Source organism: Fundulus heteroclitus, unplaced genomic scaffold (genome assembly GCF_011125445.2).
Source record: "Fundulus heteroclitus isolate FHET01 unplaced genomic scaffold, MU-UCD_Fhet_4.1 scaffold_91, whole genome shotgun sequence".
Taxonomy (NCBI): domain Eukaryota; kingdom Metazoa; phylum Chordata; class Actinopteri; order Cyprinodontiformes; family Fundulidae; genus Fundulus; species Fundulus heteroclitus.
In genome coordinates, this window is record NW_023397373.1 from 867,239 (window position 1) to 879,681 (window position 12,443).

The window sequence follows — 12,443 nt, forward strand, 5'->3', positions numbered from 1 at the left end:
TTCGCTTCAGTGCTTTGGTGAGGCTAGCCGTACTAGCTTCTAAAAGTTCCTCCACTGACACGATTCTGTTTTCAGCTTCCTCCAGTCTAGTAGCATTAGCCGCAACATTTTGCTTCACCTCTGCTATGTTTTTTTCCAGAGAAGCAATGGACTTTGTCATTTCACCCATACGGTTATCTATGCTGTCCAGTTTATTTCCAAATCCACTGAACTCGGAATGTAACGACCGAAGCTCAGCTAGTACCGTACTAAGGTCACACATGCTATCAATGCTAGCGGCACCTTCTTTTTCTTGATCTGTTCCCGAAGTATCAGTTTTAGTTGTTTTTTGGGAACCGCGTTTTCATGTGAAAATATCACAATCCTTAAGAGTGGTCGATTTTGACATCTTCAGATCCAAATTACATTTCTAATCCTGGGTTTTATCGAAGTTTTGGTGCAGGTCACACGGAGCATCCACTTTAAGCTGCTATCTTGATTCGCGGCTCCACAGCGCCCCCACAGTGCATTACATTGATGAACAGTGGGCTCTGCACTCACATGCTCTAACGGTAATGAAAACAGAGGAGAGACATTATGCTGAAACGTGCGCGGGACACTTTATTGAAGTTGCACAGCAGTGGAATGTATCAGATAAAGTCACCACACTTAGCACAGATAGTGCACGAAACATGATAGCCGCTGCGAGACATGTGCCTTTTGATCATGTTCCCTGCTTTGCACACAGTTTCCAGCGTTCCGTCACAGTATCCCTGCATAACAGTGCGTTTGACAATGTCCTGGCCAAGTGCAGAAAAGTTGTTGACCACTTTAAACACAGTCCAGCGAGTGCTGCGGAATTGGAGCAACAACAAGTTGAACATGGACAGAAGAAGGAGTCGCTTACACAAGACGTTCCAACCAGATGGAATTCAACTCTGGACATGATAAAAAGCATCGGCAGAAACGAACAGCCACTGAGGGATGTCCTCACCACAAACACCAAGATTGTCATGCCAACTACAGCTGAAATGGACAAACTGCAGAGGTTGGAAACGCTACTGGAGCCTTGCAGGTATGTTTTACATCATATTTCTGACTATTCTGGCTGAGTGTAAGAGATAAATATGTGTGTGTAAAATGCAGCATGAATATGTAGGATATGTTTGGTGTAGAAGTGAATGCAATTTATTTGGACTGAAATGATGACCCTGCCTACGTGGCCAAGTTCAAGTCTACATTCAGAAAAGACTTGGAGACACGCAAGGAAAATGCCAACATTACATATCTGAAGATTGCTACTGCATTGGACCCTAGATTCAAGGACCTCAAGTGTATAGCCAGAGGAGAGAGGAGTGAGGTGTGGGCCTCAGTCACCAACTTAGTCAAGGAACAGAGGGTTATTGCAGAGAAACCTGTGGAAGAAAGAACATCAGAGCCACCAAAGACAAGGTTAACCCTATTGGCTGCTTCATCTGAATCTGATTCTGAACAGGAAGAAGACTCAATTGAGAACAGTGTGCGTCGATACAGAGCAGAGCCCACAATCAATCCAGAGTCTTGTCCATTAAAGTGGTGGTCCAAACATGCAGGCTCACACAGCAGGCTGGTCCCCTATGCACACCTGCAACCTCTGTACCCTGTGAAAGGTTATTTTCTCTTGCTGGTCATATTGTACAGAAAAAGAGAGCTTCTTTATCATCTGAAAATGTGAATAATCTTGTGTGCCTTAGTGCACTGGCTTAGTGTAGATGAGTAAGTCACGTTTTAGGAATCTACAAACTCCACTGAAAGTGTTTTCTGTTTCTTTTTTGATTGAGACTCTCCAAAGGAAATTCAATATATTTACAGATTATTTCCCTGCACAGTAAATCCCAGCAGTGAACTTTTTTTTGTGCTTCACCTCACTCTAACAGGGACATTTGGTACTAGACTGGTTATGCTGCTCCCTGATAAAAAAATGTTTCTGCTGTTACCTCAGAAATTGCCTGTTTTAATGTTATGATTGTGACTCAGGATTTTGTGGCCGTTTTTTATTTAACTGTTACTGTATAAACAAAATGCTGATGTTAAGTGTTTGCAGAACAAATGTTATGGCACTTCCTTTCATATGGCAGAACATTTAAAATACAATTGTGCTATACACTACTTTTGAATTCATTATTGTTTTTTTGCGTATAAAAATGTGATTAATCACAATTAAGCAGGGAAATCATGAGATTAATCGCCATTAAAACTTTTAATCTTTGTCTAGCCCTAGTGTCAGTGGCAGCTGGCCCATAGGGGGTGCTCGGGCGCTGCCCTCCCTAGATGTGGAGGGGAAAAGTCAAAATATATATAGATTTTAAAAGTATTATTAATGTCAGTTTTTACTTAATAGTACATGGCTACATGTAATAAGAATTATTAAAACACTTCTACGAATTGACTCTACCAATTGACTCTAATTTAACAGTGCATTTCCACCAACAGAACGTATTATTTCTCTTCTTCTACACTTGTGGGGCTGCCGCTGAAGGAGCCCCACAAGTGTAGCGAAATAACCAATCGTATACTGTTGCTAGGGAAGATTTATAAATATTTGGCCTATCAGCATCGCTAAAATTAATGGGTTTGGGGCTCCTGGCGTCGTAGCCCTAGCTGCACAGTGATAGGTGCACTTCACGCATGACGTCACGAGCTACATCCGCGCTACATCCGGGTAACGGTGGTCTGCAAAAACAGTACTGTTTTCGCTTACCAGCGTGACAAAACGGGTGAATTGGAGCGTACTTTTAGTTTATTTTTGGAATCTAAACAATGCCTACAACTTGTTGTGCTGCCAGTTGCACACAGAGGCATTCCAAATCATCGGATGTACGTTTCTTTCGTTTACCGAAGGACAAAGAAAGAAGAAAGAAATGGATAATTTCAATGAAAAGGATCAAATCGTCTGTGGGAGCCATCATACCACGACAGAATTTGCAGTCTACACTTCATCTCCGGTAAATACAACTTAATTTTGCACTAGTCGTTGTTCTACTTAAATCATTATATAAATAAAAAATTAGGATATATATTTAAGTCAAGACGTAAACGTTCGTTTCGTAATAATATACGTACATGTACAATGTATGTAAACCCTCTGGCATGAGTCTGTGAAAAGGATTAATAAGACAAAACCACCAAAATAATAATTTTAATGCATGTACTGGGTTAGGCAGGGAAATCTATTGGCCAGCCCCAGCAAGATTTTTTTTCACCAGCCGCCACTGCCTAGTGTATATGGATATAATAATAAAGCGATGAATAGTATATTTTTTGCTGACATCGGAAAGATGATAAAACTATGGAAAACAAAATATTCCACTGATCAGGTTGTTTTAGGTGGAGATTTCAACATAACTCCAAATGGATTGATTGATCGTCTCACCTCCCAGGGTCAGCACCATATGTACAATAATATTTTTGTAAACTTAACCTCTAATACAAATTTAACAGGCTGCTGGAAGATTAGAAATCCTGATACCAGACAATCCTCCTGGTTAAATCCTTCTGGAAATGGTCAGAGCTCTAGGCTAGATTACTGTTTAATCCCTCATAATATGTTAAATAATATTTCAAGATGTGAAATTTCAGCCGCTCCTCTAACAGATCATTGTTCAGTCACCTTGTTTCTCTCTCTAAATAAATCCAAACCACCTTCATTTTTATCTTGTAAGTTTAACAGTAATCTACTGAATAATAAAACGTTTTGTGCAGAAATCCTGAACCTTATTGAGGATATTTCAGTAATGGATCTGTCACCCTTATTTAAGTGGGAATGGTTTAAATTTAATGTCAGGACTACAGCAATACAGACTGAAAAAATTGCTTAAAAACTGAGGAGACAGAAACAATCCCAACTTATTGTCAATATTAACTCTATGTTTAAAATCAGTTTAATCGTCTGAATCGTCAACTTGATGTTTTCAAATCTCTACCGGATGTTTTTCTAGATAAAGCTGGGGGGGGGGGGGGGCTTTCATTCGCTCCAGGGCTCGGTGGATTGAAGACAGGGAAAAGAACTCTTCATATGTTTTCAGTCTTGAGAAGCAGAGACAGTCCAAAAAGAAGATTCAGAAACTAATTATTAATGGTAATGTCACTGAAGACCTTGATTTAATACATGCCACAGTTAAACATTTTTATAGCAATCTTTATTGTTCTAAGTATTCAGAATCCAACTGACAGTCTTTTTTCGATGAAATTCAGGATTCTGTTGAAAAATTAATCTTGATTTTAAAAATCTTATGGAAGATGACTTAAGAATCAAAGAGCTTGACGTAGCATTACAACAAATGGCAAAGGGTAAATCTCCAGGCCTAGACGGGTTAACTACGGATTTTTATACTTTCTTTTGGAAAGAGTTACAAAAACTATTATTTCAGGCCCTGCTGAAATGCATTTCAAGCAATAATCTCTGTCCCACCATGAAACAAGGTCTGATTAATCTGATCCCCACAGCCAACAAAGATCCTTTATCTTTATCAGCAGCAGGAGCTGCAGCAGCCGGAGAGACAGTAGCTGGGGTGGACAGGCTGGTGGGCGGAGGTCTGGGTGGAGGCGGTCTGCTTAATCCATTCTGTTTCCTCCATTAGACCGGTAATCCCCAGGTGGGACAACAGTGAGAGCTGGTCCTTGTACACGTCCCACAGGCTCTCCGCTGTATTCATCCACACCCAGGGCAGGTTAACAGTGGGTAACAAGTCCAATACTTTCCTCAGGTTGAGGAACATGGGTTCCTCCATGAAGCTCAGGAGAGACGTGGCTATGGGCTCCGGGCTCTGTGTGGGTGACGGGTTCATTCTGGCCGGTTCACACTGTCAGAAAACGTACTGCTGAACCTGAATTCAGCCACACACAGAGCCACTTTAAGAGTTTTTATTGAAGGGTTGAATCATGGAATGGAGAAGCGGAGGCTGTACCAGACTGCAGCAGGTGTGTGATGATGGCTGGAGCTGGACGGCAGAGCTGAGGCTTGGCAGACTTGGAGAGCAGGCAGGCTTGGCAGGTGCAGGGAGCAGGCAGCAGACGTGAGGAAGACAAGGAGCACACCAAGGTGAAGACTGAGAGGAACTCTGGCAGTTAGATTTGGAAAACTGACTGGCAGACGAGGTTTGAGTGAAGGCAAACCGACAGGGAAGAGCTGACTGAAGGGAGCTTATATAGAGAGCCTTGCAGGTGAAGTGAGTCCCGGGTGACTAGAGGCTGACAGGTGTAGGTGATCAGAGTGGAACTGGGCTGAGTGAATGGTGGAACTGTCCATGGTGATGCAGGGCAAAAACTGAACCCTGACAGTTCTTCTTAACACCATTAATGTTCTTCATAACTGTCCATACCTCAGATAACTTGGTTTTTCCTCCAATAGAATTACAATACTGCCTCCAACATGCCTTCTTAGCTGCTCTAACAGTCTTCCTAACTATATCTTGAGCTTTCTTATATTGAATTAATGCCTCAGAAGTATGGCATCTCCTTACCATTTTAAAAGCTTTATTTCATCCCCTTATAGCAATACTACATTGCTCATTCCACCATGGAATAGACTTTTTATTTCCTCTTCCCTGTTTTAGTAATCACAGTTTCAGCTGTATTAACAATAACAGACACAATCTTTGAGTTACATAACTCCACATCAGAAAACAAGTTTTCATCTAGTTTATCCCACTGGTTATTAACTAAATAGTGAAATAATTCCCAAGTAGCCCTACTTAGTCTCCATCTTGGAATCAGTACTTCCTCTTCTTTAACTACGTCAGAACCAACTTATATTATAACAGGAAAATGATCACTACCCATATGAGAATCACTCATCACCTCCAAGATGTAATTCCAGCTATTCCATGTGACACCAATGTTAAATCTAAAACACTTTCTGAATTCCTATTACAATCATATCTAGTAGGACATCCATCATTAACACAAACCAGTGAATGTAATTCTAGAAACTCTTCAATGACCAATCCATCTGCATCTGTATTTAGACTGCCCCATAAAATATGATGTGAACTGAAATCACCACACCATAAAGTCTTTCCTTCATGCTGTTAATTTACTTCATTAAGATCTTCAATGGTCAACTTCCTGCTAGAATTATATAGATTAATCACTGAAATCTGACCATTTCATGTCCAGATCTTAAGAACTATTGATTCATAATTCTGCCCTATTGATTCTACTTTATATCTTATACCATCTTTCACAAAAGTTACCCCCCCACCTTGTCTTTCCTTTCTATCATTCCTAGTTGTTGTATATCCAGGAATTATAAAATCTAATTGGGGCTTAAGCCAAGTTTCCTGAATTTAAATCAGATGAGGCTTAATTATCAGATCAGAAATGTATTTCTTAAACTCTAGACCATTAATAATGAGACTTCTTTCATTCCACTGGAATATAACTAACATGAAGAAGGGCCACCACTGCATGATTGAGGCAGAGAAGATTGCGTCTCATTCAGTTTTTCCTTAATTGATTTCCAGCTAGCATTCTTAAAATCAATATACTTTTAGGCTGCCTTCACAATAATTAGATTTTTTCCATTTTCCTTTTAGCAGTGTAACTTTTAACCTCCACTATGAATAAACCAAATGCTCTTTCTTCATGAGTAGAGTGTCATCTTTAATCTTGTTGCATTCCAGACAATCAGAACTTCCTTCTTCTACCCCTGTCACTTTATTTGGCTGCATCATTGGTGGAATAGGCACTTTTTTAGCTGCTTCTGCATTAGTGATCCCAGTTGTGATTTTAACTTTCTGTACTTCCACAGCTCTTTTACTAGCTACACATCCCCTGAAACCTGAACTATGTCCACCTCCACCATTACAACATTTCAAAGGAGCTCCTTCCTCACATTTCCCATACTCATCATCCCCAGCACATCTCCCACACTTCTCTTTCCCCTTGCATTCTGCCGTAAACATGTCCACATCTTTGACATTTAAAGCACCACAGTGGTGGAGGAATAAATGGTTTAACATCATAACTCATATATCCCACAAACACTTTGTCTGCTAGAGTTTTCTCTTCAAACTTTAGCATGATAGAAAAACTATCACTCTTTTCTCCATTTTGTTTATTTTCAACCAATTGACTTCAACTACTTTCCCTCCTGATAAATTAGAGTTAATGTCATCAACTGGCCCGTCTGGAGAAATACCTGAAATAAAACCGCACACATATTTCCTGTTATCTAACATTCTCCCCTCACATTCTCACCTAGGACTTTTTATATTCAGAGCCCTTTCTTTTTGTTTAACATCATTACAAATGATTAGCAAAGATCCATCCCTTAACACTTTAATATTTCTCACTTTTCCAACCAGTGAGTTGAATTCTTTAGTAAGTTTGATCAGATTCCACTTACCAAAGAACACACCCTCTTTGACCGTTTAAGACTATTTTAAACTCTGTCATCACAACTGTTTCTCCTTCAGCCTCAGAAACAGACCATTCTGTTTGTTGTCTTGATTTTTTGCCTTTGTGTTTAGCTTATTGAGTTTACCATACTCCTTCAATTGATCCCCGGTAAGATGGCGATGTGGGCACATGTATTATTCTGAGCTACGCAGCCCTCAAGCAGCTACTTAAACTGGCCTTTACACATCATTTCATCCACAAGGTAAACCCCAACATCCACGCTCTACATTAAGGGGAAAAATAAGAGTTCATAAAAGATGTCGGCTGTTAATAAGAACAATTTTTGTGGAGGAACTATGAACAAATGGAGATTAATGCAGATAAATGAACTATTTTAATGATTCCACAGCCATAAAAACATGATGTCATGGAGAATATTTCATGTAAACTGACTTTAGGAGCTGAAGCTCCCAGAAGCAGAACCTGCTACTGTGACATGTTGTGTCTGAGTGTTTTAGTCAGTAAAATCCTTGCAGAGCTTCTAAAAGTGCTAAAGCATCAATCAGGGATTATAGATTGGTTCTTGTTACACAGATCCCAGGAGCTGAAATTCACTTTTCTAAACTGGCTTGAATTCCCTCTGAGCCGCTTCACATGAGGGGCATTTCTACACACCGGGGGTCCCAATGCTGTCCGCTTCTGACCTGAGATCAGGGCTCAGACTCAGTTACACAGAGAGACAACATTAAAAACTGGCTCCAAGTCGAGGAACAAACTCAGCAAATATTTATTACAATAGAAGATCTGAACTTTGCTTTTCAGCTCAATTACATCCACTTATTCAATTATTTTAAAATCATCCTGTAGAAAATGGAGAAAAACTGACCTGATGAAGGTTTAAAGAGATTAAAAACCTTCACATAAATGAAACATCAGGATTTTATTTCTTCTCTCTTCCTCTTCCTCAGTTCTGGATAAAAGCTGCAACGCTAAACTGCAATTCAGCTCATTGTTTCATGTTTTCTGCTGATTATTGAATAAATTCTGACAGGAAGTTAGAAAAAGAAAGAAACTTTAACTGGAGCAGCAAAGAAGAAAGCAGACTTTACCATGAAGATCCTCAGTGTGGATCAGTAGAATATCAGCCAGATGTCTGCAGTTTAGTGTCAACATAACTTTCACATAACAGATATAAGAACTAAAACATGGAGTCTGACCTCAGTGTCTGTAGTTTGCAGAGGGGAGTCTGGAGGAAACCACAGAGCTTCTTCACTCCACAATCTTTGAGGTCTTTGTTGGAGCTCAGGTCCAGTAATGTCAGATGGCACGGGTTGGACTTCAGCGCCGATACCAGATGATCACAGCTGATCTCTGACAAATTGCAGTCACTCAATCTGAATAAAGAATGAAAGATGTGAGCTGAAGCCACCAGGATGCAGGTTAAAACTGAAACATGAACAAATAAATGATCAAAGTCCCAGAAACATGATGAACTGATGTCTGATATGTGATCCAGTAGAACTGATTTAAAGAGTTAAAGCCAGCAGAACCAGAACATGTTATCATGACGTGTGAAGCTCCAGATCAAGGTGTGGTTCTCAGCAGTGGCGGCTGGTGATGAAGATGTTCTGGGCATAGGGTTAGGGGGGCACTAGAGCTTGGAGATTAGCAGCCAACAATAAACTCTCCTTGAACATTAATCCATCCATGATCACTTGCTGCTGCTTGATATTTAAGTCTGATGGCTCTGGCGTCTGTTTAAAATGCTGCTGTCTTCTAGTCTGGCTCAGGGTTCTGCTAGAACAGTGGTTCTCAGAGCCAGAATGTTCTAAACATGGATCATTTAACAGAGTTTCAGCTCACATTGTTCTGGATTCATCTTCAAGCTAAAGCAGCAGCCTGCATGGAGGCTTTTCTCTAAGGAAACATGGCGTCTGGTTAAAGTTCTGCACCTTCAGTCCCTGATCATTGGTCCCATGTTCGGCTGCTGGGCTCACATGTTCTCCATCATCCTGGCTCAGTTGTTCTCAGTGGGTCTCTGTGTGTCTGGTGGCTCATTGTGAGAACTAAAACCTACCATGAGGAGACTTTCTCCACCTGCGGCCCTCAGCTGTGAATCAGCCTTCCTGAAGACCTAAGGGCAGCTCAGAGCTTTGGACTAAATAAGAATCATCTGCATTTTTCAGCACATCTTTGGAAACCAATGAAATGTGTCCTCTGCATTTAACCTGTCCCTCAGGGAGCAGTGGGCTGCCACTGGGTGGCACCCCGGAGCATTCTGGCTCTAAGGGTCTTGCTCAGGGACCCAGGGCAGGAGCCTGTGGGATTTGAACCAGCAAACTTGCAGTGCAAACGTGGACTACAGATGTATGCATGGTATTAGGTTTTAGCACTAAACACTGCACACTGGAATAATGAGGCACAGACTAAATCACCATTTGACACAAGTTATAAAGTGTTAACACCCCCCCCCCTTATTTGGGAAAATAAAAAAGGTGAATAAAATAAATGTACTTTAGGACCTTTAAATAAAGACAATAAGCACTTCTCTGCATACAACAGCAAAATAAAAACCCTCAGGGTGTCAATCTGAGATCCCAGTTCAATAATATTTGCTTAAATGCTTATTAATTAAAGCTAAAGGTGGTAAAAGCCAAGCTAACCCTACGCTGCAGGCCTGTTTCTATGCTTGTGAACATGGAGACCAAACTCAGTGGTGGCTTCACTCAAGGAGCAAATAATAAACTAAAAAGGAACCTTGGTCCAGATGAATAATAATGCTAACAGAAACGCTCTGCTCCTTTTAGTCCTCCTCTCCAGTGGAAAAAACTCGCCTCCCACAGTCACGGCTCCCACTCCAATACTAGGCCACCTGCGGGGTCCACACCCATCACAAACTCCTCGTCCTTGTCTCCAACGTCCCCAGAGGTCCTCAGAGTGCATTCTGGGTAAATCTGGGGTTGTCCGGTTGGGTAACGATACTCTCCAAGCTTTTCGGTCCACAGAGGTCCCAAAATGGTGGAGTGAGAGGTGGTGTTTTTGCAGGATCTAGCGTACAGTCATTGTTTAGCCAAGATTTAACCCTATTTTTGTGCTTTAGCCCCTGTTTTAAAGTGCCTTTGGGTTTTTTGTCCCTAGTTTAACAACCTTTCGAAACCATTTCAGCCTTCCAGTTCTTTTTTTCACCGTCTGTGAATTTGTATACGGAGGCAAGGAAGGAGGAAGGTTTCTCCTTGATGGATAATTAAATAGTGGACCCTGACTAAGTACACCGCTGTGTTCCTTTACTGCCACTGGTATGGCATACTATGTCTGCATTTGTTTAAAGGGTTATTGCACTATTCCTTTTAGTTGTTATTGGCAGTTATCTCATTCCTGCTCATCGTTCCTGAGCTTAGTTTTTGCACAACTACCGTTTATTTCATGTTGTCTTTTCATTCACTCAATGCTAGGGGTTTGAAAAATAATCTCAAAAGTAAGGCTACTTTTCCTTATTGCAAAGAGCAAAAGGCAAAACAATTCTGCAGGAAACTCATTCATCCAGTGAGGAGACTAAATTCTGGAAACTTCAATGGGGTGACCAAATTCATTTCAGTCATGATACTTTGCATTCTGCTGGGGTTATGATTATGTTTCATAAATTACCAGGTTCTTTGTTGGAGCATATCAGTGATACCAATGGCCACTGGGTAACTGTAATAGTGGAGATTGATGGCAATAAGCTCAGTCTGGTGTGTGTATATTAAGGCTGGGCAAGTTAACTCGTTATTATCACGTTAAGTCATCAATCAATTAACGCCGACATTTATTTTATCTCGTATTAACGCAGTTTTTATTATTTCTTTTATTAGTGTAAAAGTCTGTTGCCCCCAGGCATTTATTTGGTAAAACTAAAAGTCTGTTGCCGAAGGCTGCTGCGCTTAGGCCTACAGGAACCGGAAAAGAAAAAAAATTGGCGGATAAACAAACCAACAAGGTTAGTACAGCACTTTTACATGGCCATTTTCATTTTAAAGTTCTTTCAGACGGCGCAGTTGACAGAAGCAAAGTTTTTTGTAATCACTGCAAAGTTGAATTGTCTTATCACCGGAGTACTTGGAGTCTAAAATATCACCTAAATGCAAAACACACAGTTGACATTTAAGGAAACAGACAGTGGTGCCAGGCAGACTATATTAGATGCAGCGTGTGGGAGGAGTATAGATAAACAAAGGCAAGAGAAGCTAACAAATGCCATAGCAAAGTGGATAGCTACAGACTGCAGGCCGATTAGTGTTGTGGAGGACGTCGGTCTTCCAAACATTCTGAGAATTGCAACAAATGACGGCAGTTATGAGATTCCCTCAGGACGCACCATCACAACAAGAATACATGACTTGTATGATAAGGAGAGGAATGCAAAAGCGACAACTTTACAAGGTGCACCCGCTGTTGCTCTCACTGGGGACTACTGGAATTACAGTGCATTATATTCTTTTTTTTAATTTATTTTTATTAAATCTTATAACATAACAGATAGAGCAAGTGACAGTGATACACTTAACACAGATTCTCATTAAATAACTTGGTCCCCAGAGCAAACAAACACAAATAAACAATAATGAACAATGAGAGAAAAAAAAACAGCAATCTCTGCACAGTTCTCTTAATGTTCTTTGTAACGTTTCAGAAACTCAGTCAACGGTGACCATGTCTTTTCAAATTTCGCTCCTTCTCCTCTGACAATATAAGTGAGTCGCTCCAGAGCCATACACGATGCCATCTCCTTTACCCACATGTGCTTTGATGGTATATCCGTTTTTTTCCAGATTAGAGATATTAATCTCCTGGCCTGCAGGAGTCCAAAGTCAATCAATTTTAACTGTCTGGAATTAAAAGCACAGTTCTCTAAATAAAACAAAACACACATTTTGGCCTCAGCAGGTACATTCACTCCAACAATCTCTGACAAAGTTTGTGTAACCAAGTTCCAATCTTGTTGTAACTTTGGACACTCCCATACACAGTGAAAGAGAGTACCCCCTCCAACCAAACATTTACAGCAGATATCCGGGATGTTAGGTGCCCAGCGATTTAATTTGACT

The 12,443-nt window shown here is 40.6% G+C and overlaps 1 protein-coding gene across 1 annotated transcript in view; it reads right to left on the reverse strand.

Moving 5' to 3' along the window:
• LOC118562424 (NACHT, LRR and PYD domains-containing protein 12-like) overlaps positions 1-12,443 on the reverse strand; it is a 79,058-nt gene that overhangs the window by 9,264 nt on the left and 57,351 nt on the right. The window contains exon 5 of the mRNA XM_036134797.1: positions 8,577-8,753. Coding sequence (XP_035990690.1) covers positions 8,577-8,753 — 177 coding nt within the window. The remainder of the gene's footprint in view (positions 1-8,576; positions 8,754-12,443) is intronic.